Raw genomic sequence first — 24,344 nt, forward strand, 5'->3', positions numbered from 1 at the left:
TCTGTTGCAAAATGTAATTATAATATGTATACCGATGAGTCAAAACATTATAACCACCTACCTAATATGATATTGGTCCTCCACGTGCAGCCAAAATATCTCGTACCCGGCGAGGCATGGACGCTACAATATTTCTAAATGTGTCTTGGAGTATCTGGTACCAACATGTAACCAGCAGATCCTAAACTCCTGTAAGGTCCGTGGTTGAGACGCCGCAGATCGGAGTTGCTGTTCCAACAAAAACCACAGATGCTCGATGGGATTGATGTCTGGGGAATCTGGAGGCCAGGGCAATACCTGGAAATCTTCCTCATGTTCCGCGAACCAGTCTCGAACAATCCGGGCGGTGTGGCATGGCGCATTATCCTGTTGAAAGACGGCATCGCCAGTGGTCAAGACCCTTGCCATGAAAGGGTGTACCTGGTGAGCAACGATGTTTAGGTAGGTAATAGATGTCAGAGTTCATGGATGACTGGACCCAGGGTTTCCCAGCAGAATATCGCCCAAAGCATGACACCGCCGCCACCGGCTTATTATTTTCGTCCCACGGTGCATCCAGGCGCCATCACTTCCCAGGTAAACGACGCACACGTACCCGGCCGTCCACATGATGCAACAGGAAACGTGATTCACCGCACCAGACGACCTTCTTCCAATCACTCAAGGGTCCAGTTTCGATGCTCGCGTGCTCATTGTAGGCGCTGTCGCCAGTGAACAGTGGTCAGCATGAGCACTGCATAGCGGCCTGCGGCTACACGGCCCCATTTTCGGCAGGGTTCGATGTACTGTGTGTTGTGACACATTACTCCTGTCACCAACATTCCAATTACCGGCAAGTTGTGCTAGACTCGACCTTCTGTTGCCACATACCATCCGGGAGAGCTTTAGCTCATCTCGAGCATTGATGAGCAGTGGTCGTCCGAAACCTCGCCGGTGGTTTTTGGAGGATTTTCCACCTCGGACCACTTTTAGGCCTGAACTAACAACAAGGGCTGACCGGGAGCATCCCACCAGCCGTGCCGTTTCGAATATGCTCTGACCCAGTCGTCTGGCCATTACAATTTGGCCTTTGTCAATCTCGCGTAAGTCCGTTGCCTTTCCCATCTGAAGGACAAGAGAACACTGATTAACGGAGCTCAGTATCAGGTGTTTTTTTATACCTTGTCCCGACCAGCGCACGCCGCGCCGTAATTCACCTGCAGTTGCTTCGATTTGCATAACGACTCGCTGGTCATAATGTTTTGGATCATCGGTGTATGTATTTGAATTTTTCGAAAAATCTCTGCTTTTAATATTGTTAGGGAAGGTTGTTTTTCATGAAGATTAATTACTAGCCACTCTTATACCACGTGAAATCAATAATACAGTTTATTAACCTTATAGCTTAAATCATTATAAGTTTAAGGTGACGTTTCACGCATCTTACCGACACCGTCAACCGACCATGCTGCTGAGAGACTGCTGCTTTCCGATGCTATCAGAACCACAGCAGTATGCACATCAGGTTCTGGTAGCATCGGCAAGCAGGAGGCTACTAAGATTATTAAATCTAGCAATTAATTAATCTCTCCTTTTACTATTATAAATACTTACAAGAATCTATTGTTTATAAAAATAAAACGTAGATGTGTGTTATGCAGTCACAATATCCACTCAATCCTCTTCAGATTTCAAGACCATTTTTTCAAAATTGGCTTAAACCCACCATACCTCAGCGACAATTTTTAAATTGTCGCTGAGGCATGGTGTTTTTATATCAGCAAGACCTGATAGTTATGAGTTAATTTTCACAGATGAAAACCAGGACGTATGAGGATATGATGATCTTATTCTGCGGAAAAACCATCTTAAACTGACTGGATAGCATCTCTAGTATTCGGTAAGAATTTTTAATGCAATATGATACCCTCGTAATATTTGCCTACACTAATACCACTTTCATTGATCAAATTGGTTGAAGAACGTATTACAGAGTTTCATCAATCCATGAAGGAGGATCAAAGGCTGACACAAGTAATTATAGACCTGTTAGTTTAACTTCTGTTCCAGGTAAATTAATGGAGGCACTGGTTAAAGAAGCACTGCAGGATCATCTAGACAAGACTTCAGTTATAGCTACGACACAGCATGGTTTTGTTAAGGGAAAGTCTTGCCTGACCAATTTGATTGGATACTATGATGCAGTCACCAAAGAACTGGATGCAGGGAATAACTTTGATATTATATATTTGGATCTTAGAAAGGCTTTTGATACTGTTGCACATGGAAGACTGCTGCACAAATTGGAGCAGTGTGGCATTGGAGGCAAATTGCTGCTATGGATAAGGGGATGGTTGAGTGGCAGAAGACAGAGAGTGGTAATCAATGGACACTGCTCAACGTGGACTAATGTTATTAGTGGAGTTCCTCAAGGTTCAGTGTTGGGTCCGTTGTTGTTTTCGGTGTTTATGAATGATATTGATGATGGGATATCAAGTTTAATGTCCAAGTTTGCAGATGATACAAAGGTTGGCAGGGTCGTTAAGGACAATACTGACGCTATGCTGCTGCAACAGGATCTGGAAAGGTTGAACAGATGGGCTGAGAGGTGGCAAATGAGGTTTAACTTCGACAAATGTAAAGTGCTGCATATGGGAAACAGTAACCCTAGAGCAACGTATCAACTCTGCGGTATTACACTGACAGTGGTGGAGAATGAAAAGGACCTGGGGGTAATTGTGCAGGCAGATATGAAGTTCTCTGAGCAGTGCAGACGAGCTGCAAGAGTAGCTCATGGTGTCTTGTCAATGATATACAGGAATTTTTCTAGCAGGGATAAGGAGGTGATTATTCCCTTGTATAAGGCAATGGTAAGGCCACATCTTGAGTACTGTATACAGGTCTGAAGGCCTCATTTCAAGAAGGATGTAGAGCTGCTGGAACGGGTACAGAGAAGGGCAACAAGATTAGTAAATGGAACAAAGGGTTGCTCTTACGAAGAAAGGCTTAAGTTTTGCAAATTACAGAGTTTGGAGACTAGGCACCGGCGAGGTGATCTGATAGAGGTGTATAAGGCTTTGAATGGTTTGAGCATGCTCAATGCCAATGGGATTCGTCATCTTTCTAAGAATAATCACCTCAGAGGGCATAAATTCAAATTGAGGAAGGACGGATGTCGGATAGATGTGCGGAAATTTGCCTTTGGCCAGCGGGTGGTTGGTTGGTGGAACCGACTTCCATCACTTGTTGTTGAAGTTGATAGCCTAAACAAATTTAAAGCTCAACTGGACAGGTATTTCGAACGAACGGAGGGGTGAAATGGGAGTGGGTTTTTTTTTTTTTTTTTTTTTTGGCTGAATAAGCTTGCTTTCTTGCATCATATGCCTCTGCTTATGCTAATGCTAATGCTAATGAACTCAGTCTGGTCTACAAACTGAAAATCAGAAAACTAGTTCTGATTTTCAGATTTGTTAAGCATCACAGCTATTAAGATTATTATATTTATAATTATAATTATAAATTAAAACTATCGAAAATTATGGAAGGACGGAAGAGATTTAAATTAGCCAAACCAAAGGGAAACACGAATATATCATGAAAGTGGATCATCAGACAATCAATAAATACCTGATAAATGAAAGGAATGGACCAAAATTTATTCATAAAGCTACGTATGATGCGGCCAGGCATGGGAAACAACCAGTGGAAATGAAACTCCAAAAATGTATCAAAAATTGAACATCTGATTATGAAGTATACTTAAACACGTATTGAACTTCTGATGATTTTTTGAGAGCGCAACATAGATGAAGGATCTGCACCCTCCATCGTACAGGAGTACGTGTCGGTGTCGAAGGTCGGATTTTGCTTGTTGTCAAGAATGCTCACACCTCTTCAGAAACAGAGCAGGGCAAAAATTTGGAGGATGTGGCATGTGGATGTAGCAACCACCCCGACCTCCGTGCCAACCAACGGCATGGTGCTAAAGAGCCTCCATAAGAACTGCAGCAAAAGGCTTTCAAGAGAGACTTGTTCTAGTATGATTTTTAGGAGCATCAGCGACTAAAGCCATGTTTCTCGGTGTAAAGTGTCTGTAAATTGCGTGTGTTCTGTGGTCCATTGTCTGTTTTCTGGATGAAAAACCCGAGCCCGAGTCCGAGCCTGAGACCAACCAACTCAGTCAGGTTTTAAAAAAGGCCCATAAACATTCCTCGCATTATCGATGGGACTCGAACTCAGGTCTTTCCTACACCCAGTGGGAAATGAACTGAGTTTGTTAACAATATAGTGGCGGTGTCTGTCTCCATATCTATTTAGTGACATTGCATGGTTCAGTGCATGGGTCCTAGAATGCCTACAGATAAAGTTAAAAAGTTTAAATTATTAATTTAATATTTTAATATTACCAAAAATTTCATAACCAACTGCAATTTCATTTTCTGAGTTGGTAAAAGAATTTTATATTTTGATAATGTTGACGTTCTTTTTTATTAGAATAATAATATGATTTTAATCTCTTTCCTGCAGATATTTCTTGTTCTCCACAAGAAATTCAAACAAATTTCTCATTTACATGTCGTTCATCATACAGGTACCTTTGTGATTGGTTGGGTCATCTCTAAATATGCTCCAGGTAAGATATTCTTGTATATACAAATGTGGAGGATTGTGGCGCATAGGCTGCTTTGGCTATAATGCATAAAAATGTAAAATCAAAGAGAAAAAAAAATGGCCGTTGGGTAATCAAAATGGATAAAATGAATCGAAGTAGGATATTTTAGGATTTTATTACTGTGAATAATTCTTTTAGGATTTAAGATTTTATTATTATGGATAATCAGCTTAAATAATTTTAATTCTCTAGAAGCTAGAGCTAAGCTGATCGTTAGCTCTAGCTAAGTTGATTATTTAAGTTTTAAATTTGAAATCTGGATAATTTAATGACATGAATGATAAAGTGGGATACTCAGAAGAGTTGTGGAAGCTAGCCACTTAGGTATTATGAGTACTAAAGAACAGTAATATACAGCTCGAAATAACTGAATTATATCCATCAATTCCAAGAACTATTACTGCAGTTCTTGGAATTGATGGATATAATCTCTGTTATTTCAATAACTCTGTGGGAGGTGTATTGACATGATTTTTCACACGAAATAAACGTTTTGGCAACGTTTTTCTCCAGTTTTTCGTCCGGCAAATAGAAATTCGACCAAAGACACATGGAATTTACAGACATATTATACACGGCGCTATACGACCAAACTTCCTGGTATGCCTAAAACTCGCCGGTGTGGCCACACTTTCTGGTATGCCAGGAAATCTGCTTCAAAGTACACATCCCTAACCAACGGAGGTGGGCCACTTCTTTAATCACCAAACATCACTTTATAAATGCTAAACTGCACAGCCGGTGATCGGTGGAACATTTACTTTTGACTAAGGTGGAATAGAAGTTGGTCACATATAATGTACGACCAAGAAGTATCTTCTTAACTAAACTGGCATCACTAGAACTTGGACAAGAATACCTCATAGTCCGAGACATGAATATCTTCAGGCACTTCACTATTTTTCCCTAATAAATAATAAAATTACGATAGTCCAGAGTATGCCAGCAAATGGAAGGTCACTTTGTCACTTTCATAGAAAGCAGGACAACCCCTTTCCCCTCAGTTAAAAGAGCACCCCGCTAAATAGCTTTAAAACGGGACATATCTCATAATTAAAGATATCAAATAGACACAAAAGGAGAAAAAAAATCCCTAACATGGACAGCACAAATATGAACGCATCTATCAATATAGCAAATGCCTATATCACGCCCACAGACATTAGAACTCTGCTTGAATGAGATACCAACATGCAAACCCTTTTGAAGGATACGATCTGCTGACATCAGGGCCCTTTGTGCCACAAAGAAGGAAAATCTAAACATGGAAATTATGGAAGCTGTGGCTATAAATAGGAGGATCACTGTTCAGCTTCCTTGATGACTCCACGATGAGAGTGTATCCAGACAACTTCAGCATCTATTAAGAAGACATGACAGGACCCGCCAGGTGTTAACCGATGTCAGGAACGTAACAAAGAATTCTTTCATCCTCCCATAGACTCCCAACTCACACGATCTCAACCCAATTGTACAAGTTCGGGGCCTATAAAAAGAACATTCGATGCTACCACCATTCATATAAAAATGTACGTGCGTTACTGGCCACATTGTGCAACACTTGAGCTGACATCCGACTTCTTATCTTCTTAATCCGTCTAAACAAATAGTTCTGTCGGATTAAGAAGATAAGATTGTAATAATATTTTTATCTGTAAGCTGTAAGATTTTCTTATCTTTAGTAATGTCTACTCCTGTAGGAATTTAAATGAGTTTTGATTGTCGAAGAAACAGGTTTATCAGGAGTCATATTAACAACAAAAGAAGAAAGAATATCTCGTAGTAATGAGTATTAAAAAACAATATGCTTACAATTCTCAATCTGTTCACCAGTACACAAATATGAATCTTCAAGGCCAATGCAGAAACTTGATAGTTAACCGAACCAGTTGATATAAACAAGTGCATTAAAAACTAGTTCACCTTATTTTTGTCAGAGTAATGAAGTTGTTGTAAAGAGGTGCCCACCTTGTTCACCAGTTGCTAAACAGTTCTCGCTAGCATATTAAATTTTTAGTTTAAATGAAATTTTCGACGCTAATTGAAATTCCTGGAAATTAAGCAGCATTTTTTTTTCTTGATAAGGAAAAACATTCCTCGAAAAGCGATCCAAATTCAGTGGCATTGTTCCAGCCAAGAGTTGTAAGGCAGCAAAATAAACACGCGACATACTAAGAATCAATAAATGCATATGTCCTTGCAGTGATGTAAGCCTTGCTTAAAAGTCTTCGGAACTTTGGTAATATTTTCATTTCAATATTAACACAAACGAAAGATTACTTCAAGAAGAAATTAGCGTGTTACAATATAAAACGCTATATCCATACGGACTGAATAACAGATTTAATCAAAAATACATGACTAATAATTTGAAAGATATTTGTGTTTATAATACGTTTCAAATCGCTAAACTTCATAAATCTAAATGCAAAAGAAAACATAGTAAATCTAAAACATTTAAGAGCGACCGAGAACAGCTAGGGGATTTCATAGATTTATTTAAAATTTGGGACACCGATCCTATAAACATTGGTAAAATACATAATAATTAAACAGCATTAAACTTAGTGCAATCAAAGCCTTAAACAGGAAAGCTAATAATTATGTGTTTGGATCTTGTCACCTTATGCACATTATACTAGACATTGTTAAATTCAGAATTAATATTTTGAATATTAACAAGCAACCAGAAAACTCTGTCCTTGTCTTATATTTTCAAAATAAAATGATGGATAATTTGGATATACATAGAACTATTAATAACTTACATATTAATATCAGATTTAGATAGGCTAAACCATTTGGTCTTAAATCATGTAACTATAAAATAATAGCTACAAACCTTCACAGTATTAACATTGGACAGGATATATGTGTTTGCCACAAGCCTTCATTTCTTAGATACGTAGATCCTAACCATAACCACATTATAACCGGAGATTTAGATATAATCCCATATCCCGAGCTTAGAGATATTTTATCACTCGGTTTTAAGGTTCCACCCAATCTACCTTTTAATAAATCAACTTTTAAAAAACTATTATATCTAGATTTATTAAAATACTGCATGAGATCTGCATACAAATATATCATACCGGTCGAGGCATTCCACATGTGGCTGTTCACAATGTTAATATCATATTTAACGAATATAATCAATTGAAATTCAGACCGGATAATCTAAATAATACAAAATTAATAAATAAGCAGCTCAAAGAAATACACAAACATTTTGTAATTACTCCGGTTGACAAAGCTGCTTTGTAATTATACAGTTATATGTAAGTCATATTACGTAGAAATTACTAAAATTGAACTGCAGTCCAGTAGCACAAAGAAATACATAGCATCTTCCCCTAATGTAATAATCAAAAAACTAATAGCATTGCATAAAAAATTAAAGTACAATAACCTAAAATATCCGTTGATATACCTAAAGTTCATAAATCACCTATTGCATTTAGATTCATAACATCATGTAGAGATAGTTATTCTAAAATTCCAGGAAAAACGGTAGAAAAGTTACTTAAAACTATATTAAATAATGTAAATAAAACTATTATAATAAATAACAACTTACCGATTGTAAATGCAATAAAAAATAACAATATTCAGCAAATGCAAACATTTGACTTTAACCGTTTATTCACTGGTATCAATCTCGACAATTTAAAAGATGTTCTCAAAAAACTATATTTGGAACATAAAAATGCTATAAAGTTTGATTTAACCTACTGGATATTCTAATAAATTTATGTATCTTTAATAATCATGTATATGACGGAACATCGTTATACTTTCAAGTGAATGGCACCCCTATGTGAAGTCCAGCATCCTGCATAATTGCAAACCTCTAACTATATTCTACAGAAAGAACGTTCCAAGATAACCTACTTATGTTCAGATACGTACATGATTTATGTGTATGTGTATTTAATTGTCCGCATTTCGTTCAGGATTACAGCAAATTATATGCAGAAGAACTTGTATTGGAAAAAACTAACAGTTCTGATACTAGAGCAAATTACCTGGATCTTCGTATAGAAATATTCCAAAATAATATAGATGTAAACGTATATAATAAAAGAGACGCATTTAATTTCGATGTAGTCGGCCTTACAAACTGGAGATCTAATATATCGAAATCAGTGCATGCTAATATCGTTTTATCCCAATGCCCGAGGATTGCTTCTATTTGCAATAAAAACACAACCTGCGCAGCAAACATAATAGCATTGTACAATAAGTTGATAAATAATAATTTCCCTATCGCTTACCTGAAATACCACTTCAGGAAGGCGATAAATATAATTAATTTCAAAAATTTATTTTCTGAACCCATTGCTTCAATATAATTATCATAATTACGGATTTAGAGCCATGTATATTATGTACGTAGGATACGCTTTGCTTTCTTGGTGTCTTACGGCTTAGAAAACTTGTACCCACCGGCCTACAAATTATAGTGTATCATTTATTTTATTTTATTTTATAATCACACTGTATATACTTATGTTCACGCTAAGGTGACAATCAAATTCAGCTCAGGGTCCTACTATAGAAAAGGGTTTGCGATCCCGGGCATACTCGAGCTACAACTTTTCTCTTGTATTGTCTTTAAGCTGTCCTACACTCTTTGTTCTTATTTCTCCGAAATTATTAGGGTAATCTGAGGATGTAGGAGAAACTATTTCTTATCTGTACTACTATATTTTCGCCTTTATGGAGTTCAGGTTCTATTATTCCTACTCTATTAGTTTTTATTCTTCTTACTATCTGCATGTTTCTCGTTGCGTTAACTTTAATTAATTTGATTAATTATTTATTTTTATTTTTACCATATCCATCACCACATGTATATTACCTCACTAGAGGGATTATTATTTCATAACGACTAGTTGATACATTATGTCCTGGATACGGTAGATATGCCTTATACTTTGCATTTGTTCTTATTTTAATTATTAAATTGCGTTCTCTGTCGGGTCAACGATGATCAGTATCGATGCTTACATTTATAATATCTTTCTTTTGATTCTAAAAATTTTTTTAACTATCTTTAATTGGTTTAGATTCATATTACTTAATTTACTTAATCTCGGAATTTTTATGTATCTTAGCAGATATTGATCATTACAGAAACAGAGAACTCCTTGTCGTTTTTTGCCTTCATTCTGGGTGGTTGGCCCCAGTTGAAGTCATCTAGATTGTCGGTAAAAAGCGATAATAATTAGGTCGTCCCTGATGGTATTATTATTGGATTGATTTCTAATGGTTCTTTATATTACCCTTATTATTTTACAAATTAAAGTAAAATAAAATAAAAATAAAAATAAATATAGATGGAGAAATTATTAATCACAAAATGCCAAGCCTAGTTGAAGAGAAAAAAAGAGAGAGAGAATGTTAAGAACCTATAAAAAAAAATCATTAAGTAGAATTAAGTCTGAATTAATGCCGAATTAACAGGCAAATCATATGTACAAAAGCTGAAAGAAAAAGAGGGAGGGTAATAGAGATAAAAATTATAAAATTCAAAAATAAAAATTTAAAAATTAAAAATTAAACATTGGTACAGTATGTAAATTAAATAATAATAATAATAATAATAATAATAATAAATAACAAGGTAGCGGTATAGAAAAAAGGAAGCAATGCAAGGTAAGGGAGGGAAAAGAAGTTAAAAATATAGAGGGGAAGATTGTGAGAATAAGAAAAGTGAGAATGTCCCAATCACCCTCGTATTACACTAATAGTTCAACGGACGGAAAAACGAAGAGCAGAAAGTAGAAAGATGTAAAGAGAAGGAAAAGAGTTAAAGGATACTAGGCAAGCCGAGTGTGTAAGTACCCAACCTCATAGAGACGGCCTTGGCTGTGAGAGTGTTAGTAGAAATGGAAATTAATACCGCTAGCTTGTAGTGTATATTTTGAGTGATTGATATATGAAATGATATAAAATATGAAAAGAAGAAAATTTAAATACCTGTGATATTTGGCAGGGCAGAGATTCAGAAACGGGTACCCCTTTCAAAATGGCGGCGAGACGGCCGTGATTGATGCGTGTTGACTCCGCACCATTGTCACATGATCTCCTTAACACACGGAAACAGCCGGTATGGGTGGCACGCACTGCGTGCCAGCCGTGTCATCCCAGTGCCACGTACCTAACGGCACTGGAAATACGAGGCACGCTAAGGTAAACCCAATAAATTTAAAAGTTCAAGTTACAAAAATTTCACGTGACATTTGAATAAGTCGGATATAGCTGAAAAGGGGAGAAGGTAATTTAAAAGGAAATTTCGCGAAAGAAAAGGAACGGCAAATCAACAAAATTTAAAAATAAAACATTATTTCGCGAGCATTAACAACGAACTGAGACGAAGAAAAACCACTCACCTCATCGGTCGGGTGAAATTTCAACGACTTTGAACGGTCCGATGCTTGACAATTTAATTTTAAGTTACTTAATTCTTTACTTTCATTTTATTTTGTTTCTTCTTTCGTTTTAATCTTTAAAAACGTAGTGGACGTGGAAATGCCGATCATTAACAATTCCACTGCCAACTGAAAGTCACTCCTTCTACTGATGTTCTTTTTTCTTTTTTTTTTTTCTAACCTCCGTTCTTCACTGTTTCCGGGTCCTACCGTAGAACTAGGAGCAGCCTTGGCTCCCCTTTTCTTCTTTCTCACTCTGTGCAAGATAGATAACCACTCTCCCATTTTTTTTTTTTTTTTTTCATTCTCTCTCTGCTGGCACCCGACTTACATCTTCCTCTTCAATGTAGCCAGGGTGTGGCATTAAAATTATTTATTTATTCTTTAATTATTTTTATTTATTATTTATTTTTTTTTTTTCGATTTACTTAAGCTTAATATTTTTTTTTTCTCTAACCTGCGTTTTGCACTGTTTCCGGATCCTGCCCTGGAACTAGGAGCAGCCTTGGCTCACCTTTTCTACTTTCTCACTCTGTGCAGGATAGATAACCACTTTCCCATTTTTTTTTTTTTTTTCTTACTCTTTGTCTGCTGGCACCCCGACTTACATCTTCCTCTTCACTGTGGGATTAAAATTATTTATTTATTCTGTGATTATTACTATTTATTTATTATTTATTTTTTTTTTCATTTACTTTGGTCCTTGTGTCCCCCCAAGCTAGAGGTTTTCCGACCCACCTAGCAGTGCATTGATAGCATCAGCTATCAATGCACTGCTAGGTGGAATGCACCTTTTCTATTTGTGTCCCGTTCCTGTGGGGGCGGTCTCTTCTGTTGACAGGTGTAGACCGGGCTGAAAGGGGCAGAACCCCTTGAGCCTTGCACCATCTTTCTAGGGCTGAGTTGATCGACAGGGCTCTCATCATATAATCCCTCATCATATATACCTAAATGCAATATTAAGCGATTGAGTTTATGTTATACGTTATGCTATACTGCTAAATTTGTAGCATTTTAAATTAGTTATAGCCTTACTAAAAGTAAAATTTCTTAGTTAAAAATAAAAAATATATGCCAACCTATGTGATTAGAACCTTCTAGTTACTTATCTATCAAAATTAAAACCCTATAATCTAACTACCATGCACTACATTAGTTATGTGCTACAATATTCACACCAAATCACCGATAGATTAAGTTGAAAATTTCTAGCTAAATTTGAAAATAAGCTAACACATGTGAGTAAGACTATTAAACTATTTATTGAACAATTTAATATGTTACTTAAGTCCAAAAAAAAAAAAAAAAAAAAAAAAATGATAAAATTTTCCAGAAAAACTTATCCATTCCCAGGAGCTTAAAATCCTTACTTTGCACAGTTCCTACCCTCAAACCAATTCCAGTTGTTTATTCTAAGTATTGGTTACACTTTAGCTGAATGCAAATTTCAGCATATGTAATCTACAACCATCCTTTTCCAATTTAAATGTTTGTTCCCTTTTGTGTGTCATCTGAGAAAGTGAAAAGATGATGTTAACATTTATTTTAGTTAACTGCTTAGTGTTCAACTAGGTCACCACACAGATGACTAGTTTTCAGACTTCAATTTAAGGAAACCCAGTCTCTCTCGATAGGTGTACCTTTTTTACTTTTCTTTTGTTTCCATGCACAACAAACCTTGTTGTGCTTCTCTGCACCCTTTCTGGATCTACATCCTTCCTAAAATGAGGTTTTCAAACCTGTATGTAGTAACCTTCAATACTGTTTCTTACATTTTTATTTTGAATTTTCTTACCTTCTTACTTTGAAATTATTAGTTATCTAAGGATACTGAAATGTTTTTACCTCATTTTGCATGTACTTGTTTACCACTTTTTCACAATTTTCTTTATTAATTATAATAATTTTCTTTTCTTTACAAATTGAAGTTGGGCATTTACACTTTTACAACTTGCCTGAATAATTCATCTTGTTAGTATTTATTTTTATGCAGGAAACTGCATATCTTAATTTTTGTGCTTGAGTATTTCATGGTTATACACAGTATGGCAAAAATAGTAATGATTGAATTCAAATAATGCAAAATTTGAATAAGGAAATATTTTCTTACTCATCTTCCTCCCCAGGGAACTAAATACATTTGTTACAGTGGTTTAAATAATTTGTTAGCATTACTTGCTTGTTCAATGTTACTCAGCAGTCACTTGCTAATAAATTGTACACATTCCACCAATTTGGGACTCTAGGGATTTTTTCTCAGGATAGAGCTTCATCACCATAAGCTGTTTGTAAAGTTTCATGTGTTTCAGTGGGACTCTTCTCCAGCTTTACAAAAAACTTGATGTTGATTCTTTGGTTTCTGATGATGTTAGACACAATGCACAGAGGACGTTCATACAAAAAAACAATGTAAGGCTAACTGGTCTGGATTGTGGGATTGACAAGGTCACACTTCTGTGCTTTTCCAGCACCCTCTCTGGAGCAATACGTACTCACATTAGGTATTTTTTAAAATTCAGCTTCATTACTTTTTTGCTGCTGTCCTTTTTATTCTCCAACTTTATAACATGGCATTATATATACAACCAATGTTTATTATTAGTTTTTTATTTCATAACATTGTGACTACTTTCAAAACATTTGAAAATATCTGTTGAACATTAAAATGCTATATTCCAAATGAAAAGCATAACTGCAGTTCCTGCAAAGATTATATATTTTAACTTATTTTGAGACACTGGTATTAATGTTTTTGACCTGCCCAAGTTTGACTCAGATATTTGCTTGCTACAAGATTTTTTCCATCCTTATCTTTACACATTAATACTAGTATAGTGGATCTGTTTCATATTACTTTTTACACTGTATGTTTGTATTGCTTTATGCTGTTTGCTTTTATTAATTTATAATATTTTATTTCAGTTGCACTTGGTAACTGATATGAAGACACATTATACTTTTTTTCACACTATCTTCTTTTCACTAATTTAGTTATTTATATACTATTAACAGCTGCTTTGCACTTGAAGGTCTAGTAATATATCCTTTTACAATTTTCTATCTCATACAGTTAGTGGTTTGTTACAATGATCTGAAAACACTGATTTCAGGCATTTTGATCATATTACACGGTAATCGTCTTTAATGAAAAGGGGCAGTTAGGAGAGTTGGAAAATCTAATTTGGGTACTTTATACCACTAATGCATACATTAGTGGTTTTAAATTCATAATGTATACTGGTAATGCACACATATTAGTGGTATTAAACACCTTGTAAACTTCCATAATGCAGAATGAGGATTTTCACTTAATCAAGACATATCTTCCTTGCATAATGTTGTACCAATAGTTCAAAGTAAATGCTTCTGAGTTTATCAAGTCTTCATTTTGGCCCTGTGGAAACATGGATTTGAATACATTACATTATAAACTGTGGGAAGAGTTAGAATACATGTTCTGCTAGCTAACAGAACAGCTGCTACCACTGATGACTAGCCTGCTCATTGGGGTAGGAGGATTATGTAAGCAAAAGAACAAACCCAGAGTCCTGAGCTGGATATCGGCATTCTTCCCTTTCTTGGTGATTCCCTTTTACTTTTCTCCCTCTCTCTCTCTTAGGGTAACTGGGGAATTTTTTTTTTTTTTTTGGCTGGTGCAGCATAAGCCTCAGGCTTCCTTGCACCATATAGTTAATAATAATAATCTCACTTGAAAATTGCCCCCCCCCCCACTGAGAGAAACTAATAATTTCTACTCAATTTACAAAATTGAAACTCTCAATATACATAAACAGAAGTATATTATTTAATTTCCTACTTTTAGCGTTCAGCAAAAACTATTAATTCACTCGAAAACAGCAAAAATGTACGATCATAATATCAATTTAGGAATTATTAGTTCGGCAAAACGGCGCTCGAAGCCATATTAGTAATAGTAATTAGCCAATCACAATGTGATTGGCTGATTACTATTGCGCCATTTCCAGGCTCCGGCGGTCATTTTTAGACAGTATTTCAGTTGTGCGGGTGTCCTGTTAATCTCCTTTTTCACAGGTTTTGTTGCTGTGTAATCTCCTTTTTCACAGATTTTTTTCTTTGTTTCTCTCCGTTCAACCTCTCATTTTCCTTTCACACTGAAAACATTTGTACTCACACGCAATCAAAATAAATTTGATTGCGTGTGAGTACAAATGTTTTCGGTGTGAAAGGAAAATGAGATTGGTGTTTCTTGATGTAGAGCGCGCGAATTTCTTTTTACAGAGAGCTAATTTTGAACTAATGCCCTAGCGCGTTTCGTCTTCAAAGTTTCGAGCGCCGTTTTACCGAAGTAATAATTCCTAAATTGATATTATGATCGTACATTTTTGCTGTTTTCGAGTGAATTAATAGTTTTTGCCGAACGCTAAAAGTAGGAAATGAAATAATATACTTATAGATATATAATATAGATTTTCAGTTTTCAAGTGGTATTTCTTCGTCTCAGTTCGTTGTTAATGCTCGCGAAATAGTCTAGTTATGTATGGGCGAGAAGAATCAAGTGATTGCATTTCGCGTAACTTTTTGTTTTATTTTTAAATTTTGTTGATTTGCCGTTCCTTTTCTTTCGCGAAATTTCCTTTTAAATTTCCTTCTCCCCTTTTCAGCTATATGCGACTTATTTAAATATCACGTGACATTTTATTATCGCGAAAAAACGTGCATTTTGGTAACTTGAACTTTTAAATTTATTGGATTTATCATTTGTTTTCAGCCGCCATATTTGTTGCTGTGCCAAGTGCCGTCCGCGTGTCAGTTGAAATCCATCGGGCGAGGAGAGGAGGGGGAACGCAGTGAGTGGGCGGAGTCACAATCCGTCAATCACTGCTTTCCCCCCCCCTCTCCTCGCCGCCATTTTGAAAGGGGTACCCGTTTCTGAATCTCTACCTTTGGCAGAAACAAGTTGAGTGGAATATAATAAAGAAATGAAGAAACAAATATGCGATCATGATTAATAAGGTACAATTATGCGAATATGATTAATAAGAATGGAATGCAAACAGAGGGAAAACTATGACAACGATGGTGGAGTTGCTCAGAAGAGAAGAACTATGGGAGCCCTCTGTGGTCAAAATAAAATAGAGAAAATAAGATTGGACATAAATAATTACCGATAATATTAAATTACGAAAAATTAAAAGAAAAACTTAGGAAGTGAAAGAACACGAACATCGTTCTAATAGAAGTCATAATAAAAGTCATTATGTGTGATCACTTTCCAAGCAGTGGAAATACCACCATTCAAATGTACAACTGTACAACTATACAGGTATCGAATTAACCCTAATCAAGGTGGAACATGGTGAAACCGAATTTTTCTTTAATGAAATCAGAGAGATTTTTTATAATAAAATTTAAGAAATTAATAGGAATGTCATTATTGCGAAGTTTGGTATAGAGATCATTTAAAGCACCAGCGAAAAGTGATTGATTGCTACTAATATTAGCCAAACGGGTAATTTGTGTGTAGATTATATTTTTATGAACCTTAATCGAAATGTTCGAGTTCCAGTTTGTTAAATAGATAATATTAAAATTAAATTCGCTTCTCTTTTCGAATAGTTCCAAATTATGACGAAGAGGGGGACTGTTTAGAGTAATACTTAAATCAAGAAAAATTGCATGTTGGCCACAGAGGGCTCCCATAGTTTTTCTCTTCTGAGCAACTCCACCATCGTTGTCATAGTTCTCCCTCTGTTTGCATTCCATTCTTATTAATCATATTCGCATAATTGTACCTTATTAATCATGGTCGCATATTTGTTTCTTCATTTCTTGATTATATTCCACTCAACTTGTTTCTGCCAAATATCACAGGTATTTAATTTTTCTCCTTTTCATATTTTATATCATATTTCATATATCAATCACTCAAAATATACACTACAAGCTAGCGGTATTAATTTCCACTTCTACCAACACTCTCACAACGAGGACCCTCTCTATGAGGTTGGGTACTTACACACCCAGTTTGCCTAGTATCCTTTAAACTCTTTTCCTTATCTTTACATCTTTCTACTTTCTGCTCTTCGTTTTTCCGTCCGTTGAACTATTAGTGTAATACGAGGGTGATTGGGACATTCTCACTTTTCTTATTCTCACAATCTTCCCCTCTATATTTTTAACTTCTTTTCCCTCCCTTACCTTGCATTGCTTCCTTTTTTCTATACCGCTACCTTGTTATTTATTATTATTATTATTATTATTATTTAATTTACATACTGTACCAATGTTTAATTTTTAATTTATTAATTAAAAAATATATATAATTTTTTAAATTTTTAATTTTTAATTTTAATTTTGAATTTTATAATTTTTATCTCTATTACCCTCCCCTCTTTTCCTTTCAGCTTTTGTACATATGATTAGCCTGTTAATTCGGCATTAATTCAGACTTAATTCTACTTAATGATTTTTTTTTTTTATAGGTTCTTAACATTCTTTCTCTGTTTTTTTCTCTTCAACTAGGCTTGGCATTTTGTGATTAATAACTTCTCCATCTATATTTATTTTTATTTTATTTTACTTTCATTTGTAACACTTATTTATATACATGTATCCTGTTTTGCTGCTTGGCGCATTCAGGTACACGTACTGTTTTGTTTTTTTTTTTTCCCTTCCACTTCTTCGTTTTCATATTTCATATATATATATATATATATATATATCATACCTTACTTTACTAACCTTATTTTATCCCTTGCGTTTCTTTAAATCCATTTTGGTATTGTCTGCTTCAATTGACTTCAATATTATACAACATATTATATATATATATATATATATATGTGACAATACCCGATAAACTGCTCTGGGCGCCTGTCTGCACTGCTCAGAAAACTTCATATATGACTGCATTATTACCCCCAGGTCTTTTTCATTCTCCACTACCCTGAGTAGTACGTTATTCTGGGGTTGCTGCTGTACACTGCATTTGCCAATGTTAAACTTCATTTGCCACCTCTTAGCCCAACTTTTCTATATCCTATTGCAGTAGCGTACTGTGATTACTATCATTAATAAACTTGCCAACCTTCGCATCGTCTGCAAACTTGGACATTATTCCTGATATATCTTCATTAATATCATTGATAAATACCGAAAACAATAATGGGCCCAACACTGAACCCTGGGGGACTTCACTAATAACATAAATCCACGAAGATCAGTGTTCATTGATTACCACTCTTTGTCTTCTCCCATTCGACTTTCCCTTTATCCATAGTAGCAATTTGCCCGTAATGCCATATTGCTCCAATTTGTACAGCAATCTTCCATCTGCAATCATACCAAACACTTTCCTGAAATCCAAGTATATGATATATTAAAATTGTTTTTTGTATCAAGATCCTTTGTGACCACATCATAGGAGATTATATTCTCTTAAATGAATGACTGTGTCATCCTTCTCTCAGACTCAATTTATCGCCTACGCTGACTTGACCATTTTCATCAGCGATTCATACAGATCTGCTTTGGAAGTTCAGGCTAACTGTTTATTAAATACCTTAGTTAATTGGACCAAAACAAATGATGGCCATTTTTAAGAATAGACTAAACTACAACAGATCTCCACAGATAAACGTTTACGGCATTCAACTTCCTTTTGTTCGAAGGTTAAGTATCTTGGTATTCTAATATGACCTTGGTATTCTAATATGACCTTGGTATTCAATTTGACCTTGAATGATCGGTTAAATATCCATTCACACCTAGCATCTCAGTGCTGCCGTAAGCTGGACTGGGGCCTTTACATGAGAAATTTATCGCTGTACTATCGCGGTATTTCTTGATTCCTATGATTTGTTCCTATGCTAGGCTGGTTCCACAAAGTTATCAAAAACTTTTAAGCAAGGTTTACATCACTGCAAAGACATAAGCATTTATAGATTCTTAGAATATGTCGCGTGTTTATTTTGCTGCCTTACAACTCTTGGCTGGAACAATGCCACTGAATTTGGATCGCTTTTCGAGGAATGTTTTTCCTTATCAAGAAAAAAAAAATGCTGCTTAATTTCCAGGAATTTCAATTGGCGTCGAAAATTTCATTTAAACTAAAAATTTAATATGCTAGCAAGAACTGTTTAGCAACTGGTGAACAAGGTGGGCACCTCTTTACAACAACTTCATTACTCTGACAAATAAAAATAAGGTGAACTAGTTTTTAATGCACTTGTTTATATCAACTGGTTCGGTTAACTATCAAGTTTCTGCATTGGCCTTGAAGATTCATATTTGTGTACTGGTGAACAGATTGAGAATTGTAAGCATATTGTTTTTTAATACTCATTACTACGAGATATTCTTTCTTCTTTTGTTGTTAATATGACTCCTGATAAACCTGTTTCTTCGACAATCAAAACTCATTTAAATTCCTACAGGAGTAGACATTACTAAAGATAAGAAAATCTTACAGCTTACAGATAAAAATATTATTACAATCTTATCTTCTTAATCCGACAGAACTATTTGTTTAGACGGATTAAGAAGATAAGAAGTCGGATGTCAGCCCAAGTGTTGCACAATGTGGCCAGTAACGCACGTGCATTTTTATATGAATTGTGGTAGCATCGAATGTTCTTTTTATAGGTCCCGAACTTGTTCAAATGGGTTGAGATGGTGTGATTTGGGAGCTTATGGGATGATGGAAGAATGCTTTGTCATGTTCCTGACACCGGTTAACAACTGGCGGGTCCTGGTATGTCTTATTGATAGATGATGATGTTGTCTGGATACACTGCCATCACGAAGGAGTCATCCAGTAAGCTGAAGAGTGATCCTAGTAGTTATAGCCACAGCTTCCATATTTTCCATGTTAAGATTTTCCTGCTTTGGGGCACAATGGGCCCTGGTGTCAGCAGATCCTATCCTTCAAAAGGGTGTGCATGTTGGTGTCTCACTCTAGCAGAGTGATAATGTCGTTAGGCATGATATAGACATTTGCTACTTAGCCATATTGATAGATGCGTTCATATTTGTGTTGATTTTTTTCTTTTTTTTTCTCTTTTTGTGTCTATCTGTTTGTTATCTCTAATTATGAGATATATCCCGTTTTAAAGTTATTTAGGGGGGGGGGGCGGTGCTCTTTTAACTGAGGAGAATAGGGTTGTACTGCTTTCTATGAAAGTGACAAAGTGACCCTCCATCTGCTAGCATACTCTGGACTATCGTAATTTTATTATTTACTAGGCAAAAATAGGAAAGTGCTTGAAGATATTCATGTCTCGCACTAAGAGGTATTCTTGTCCAAGTTCTAGTGATGCCAGTTTAGTTAAGAAGATACTTCTTGGTCGTACATTATATATGACCAATCTGCTATATCACCTTACTCACAAAGTGAATGTTCCACCGATCACCGTCTGTGCAGTTTAGCTATCATAAAGTGATATCTGGTGATTAAAGAAGTGGCCCACATCCGTTGGTTCGGGATGGGTATTTTGAAGCAGACATCCTGGTTGTAGCAGAGGCATCATATGCCTCTGCTAATCCTGCCTTATATTGTCCATGTTGTATGGGTGGCTTCTAAGCCTATATGGCTGCAGCGATCACAAACATCTGGTTTTCGTCCGTGGCAGGTGGAGCCAGATCAGTGTTTACAGTTCTAGCGTAGTGAGATATACGCATCAACAGGGCTCTTTTGCCATGCAGAGAGGAGGGATATTCTGGATGTCCAGTATTAAAGTTCCGTGCGTTATTAAGCAGCTTTTATGGACTTTTTTTATCTTTCCGTGGTTGAGGTAGTCGGCCTCAGGCTGTGTAACGAAAAGAAAAAAAGTGTCCATAAAAGTTACTCATTTCACTAACGGAAGTCGAAACCAGGTCTTTTTCACCCGATGTGGGAAGGACGGTGATTATAACTGCTCTGATCCTAGAGGTCAATTGATTGGGGATTTCCTGTTTGCCTATCATCTCTTCGTCTTTAATCAACCTAACACGCTAACACGCTATTTTCACTAACGCGTTGGATGAGTGAAACTTTCATATAACATTCACTTTTTCTACGTTTGATTCCCCATCCATAAATGGACTGCAGATTGTACTCTTAGCGACCACAATGAGACTGGCTCTGAATAAAATTAAATTCCACTTTTTTTTTTCCAGAAAAGACATTATAAAACTCTCCGAAATATGAGAAACTTATTGAATGATTTGAGAATAATATTTTTACAAAACTTCTTGTTCCATCCTTAAATAATATGCCTATTCAAAACACTGGTTCTGACGTTTAACATAGTTCGCTCAAAACCTGCTCTTACCTTAATAAGTCAAAATCTTCCAGGTTTTAAACTTTACTGTTTAAAAACGTAAGGTCTATTCTGCTCGTAAGAACCAAAAACAGAAAGGCAGATCTTGAACCCTAAACGTTGACCATGAACATTAAAAACAAACTTAAAAAGAACATAACAAGAAATATAACAAAATATTAACAATAAATTCCTATTAAAACAATCATTCGTAGAAACAACTGCTTAAAACTTACTCTTATTGATTGAAAGCTATAAGTAAAATGATTGATAATCTATTTCGTTTTAATGCTGTCTCATCTGATCTTCCCATCAATCAGAAAATCAGAAGAGAAAATTAATTATATAAAATCTAAATACTATTGTTACCATTACAAAACAAGAAGTCATTGATACTTGCCCTTATTTAGAATATAACTTTGCTACTTGCAGTTTTAAGATAAAGATCGCCACATTATGTCATTTTAATCTTATTACAGGTGGTAGTTCTATGATGGTCGCATTGGTCAACTCATTTGTACATACGGTAATGTATTTCTATTATGCTCTGGCAATACTGGGTCCAGATACGAAGAAGTATCTTTGGTGGAAGAAATACCTGACAGTCATTCAAATGGTAAGTAATTTAAAGAAGAGTTCACGGTTAAAGTAATAACACTAGCACACACACACACAGTGCAAAGGCATATGGAAGAGTAACGAAAGAGCAAAGTGTTTTCGACAAATGTAATGCCCTTGTGGGTAGTACAGTTGGTAGAATCGCTACCCCGCACCATCCGTCAAAAAGACCTGAGTTCGAGTTCCATTATTGATGACGAGAGGAATTTTTATTTGCCTTTTTCACAGCGTGGCCAAGTTAGTCGGTCTCAGCGAGGGTAGCATGGAGTGAGATTTAGAATAGTAGTAAGAGTGATTTTTGGCGTTGTGATCGTAAGTATTTTACTTCTATAAAATCCTTAAAAAAAATTTTTTTTTTCATTAATTTTGGTTTCTTATTGTTAAATAAATTTGAATATCCCCTATTTAATCCGTTTTGTTTGAAAATGATTAGTGTTTGTTCGTTTTATATGAACAATTACAGAATTAACGATGCCTGCTAAGAGTTTGGTACCATGAGTAGCATTTATTTATTATTAACATAATAATATACACAACAGGCGTACTCCCAGTTAAAGTGTATAACAGAACAGAAAATTCATGAAGATACAAAGATTGTACATTAACATGTAAATAAATAAAAGATTGCATGCTATTTAATCATAACTTTCACCTAATCAATCAATCAATCAATCAATCAATCAACTTGCTCCATATAGTTCTGTGAAACTGTTTCCTGTCCTCAGCCGTATCCAGATCATACTTGTTCATAACAGCCATATTTCTTTTAAAGAACGTGTTCTTGGATAACTCTAACCTAGAGTTACTGATGTGAAATGTTGTCTTCTGTCTTGTAGTCACTGCTGTAATGTGAAGATCAATATGGTATAAAAAATCAGGCAAGTAGGTTGAACCAGTGAAGATATGGTACAACAGTTTTAGATCGAGAACAGTTCTCTGAGTTTCCAAAGATTGAAGTTTGAAATAAGAGCAGAGAATTGGGTACAAAATTCAGTAGTAAAACATTGGATTATGTCTGGAAAGATAGTGGATATATTTCGTTTGTAGTGATTCAATTTGCTGTATCAAATATGTATAGTGCGGTTCCATATAGGAGTAGAAAACTCTAGTATAGGGAGTACAGTTGCTTTGAATAAAAGCAAAGAGAACTGAGGATCTTTGAATCTATATGTCTACCATTGCATCCTACGAAGTATTCATGGTACTTTCCAATAGGTAGCAAGCGTTTTACAAGAAAATCAAGGATATTATAAAGAAATGTTGAAAAAAACGATGTAGGGATTTTAACTAAAGCGACTTCAATCAATCAAGGAAATTCAATCGCCTTCATGCAGAATCTTCCTTTACTTCAAATTCTAGTTCAAAAACAGGCTGTGAGTTTATCTTTTTTTTTTGCTGCTCGTAACTTCAAAAACTGAAAATCAGACTTTCCCTTATGAGAATATTCTGGAGAAAGGCACCAGTGAAGTGTATTCTTTGTTGAAGGGCTACTTGGAGGATTCCAAACCAAATAAAATTTTAGAAAATCTATCATTACTTCCCTATACGGGGACTTCTTTTTACTCTGTAGTAGAGATTTTGAGATAACAAAAATATAAAGTGCGTCACATTGTCAGAATTTAAATTTCCAAGGAAAAAACCCATGATACCCTCGCCTCCTGAGACCGACCTCAGCCACGTTGTAAGAACAAAAGACCTATAAACATTCCTCACATCATCGACGGGACTCGTCCTCCTCGACTAAGGTGAAAAAGACTCAGTTCTTTTCCACCCTGGTCGAGGAGGACGGCTACTCTATCAACTGCGATATCCACGAGGGAGAATCTACATCCCTGATGAATGTAATAGCCTTGTTGCTCGGGGAAAATTCACTCGCAAAACTTATATCTGCATTGCATTCTTCTAATTTCAACATCGATTAGAAATGATGGCGACCAAAATTTTTCATAAAGAACTCGCTCTCAGTTGAATAATAAATTAAAGGTTTTCTAAGGACCTAAGGTTTCGTCTTAAATGTAAAAGAACTGCATGTTTGAATATTGGCAGCAGGTGTTGTGTTTAGTGATGTGTGCCTGTGTGTACGTTAATTGGGAAACCAACCAAGGCTGTGAGGTATATTTGTGTCTGTAAACTGCGAGTATTCTGTAGTCGATTTTCCTGCTTGCTGGAAGAAAAGCCCGAGTTTCCAGGAGAAAAAAACCTGGCCATCGCCTGACCCCGACTAATTCATTCATGTAGCGAAATTAATTCATAGAATTCCTTAAGTTATTAACGGGATTCGAACCTAGCCTTTTCCACCAGGTGTGCGGAGGATGGTGATTATATCCAATGTAGAAAAAGGTGTTAAAACAAAAGAAT

The 24,344-nt window shown here is 35.7% G+C and overlaps 1 protein-coding gene across 1 annotated transcript in view; it reads left to right on the forward strand.

Annotated features, from left to right (window-relative positions):
• The window catches only part of LOC150091693 (very long chain fatty acid elongase 7-like), a 58,287-nt gene that overhangs the window by 31,460 nt on the left and 2,483 nt on the right, over positions 1–24,344 (forward strand). Inside the window, exons 6-7 of the mRNA XM_090385222.1 lie at positions 4,507–4,612; positions 21,848–21,984. Of these exons, the coding sequence (XP_090241348.1) occupies positions 4,507–4,612; positions 21,848–21,984 (243 nt within the window). The remainder of the gene's footprint in view (positions 1–4,506; positions 4,613–21,847; positions 21,985–24,344) is intronic.

Source organism: Mastigoproctus giganteus, chromosome 1, assembly GCF_048544385.1.
Source record: "Mastigoproctus giganteus isolate SK-2022 chromosome 1, ASM4854438v1, whole genome shotgun sequence".
In the NCBI taxonomy this organism is placed as follows: domain Eukaryota; kingdom Metazoa; phylum Arthropoda; class Arachnida; order Uropygi; family Thelyphonidae; genus Mastigoproctus; species Mastigoproctus giganteus.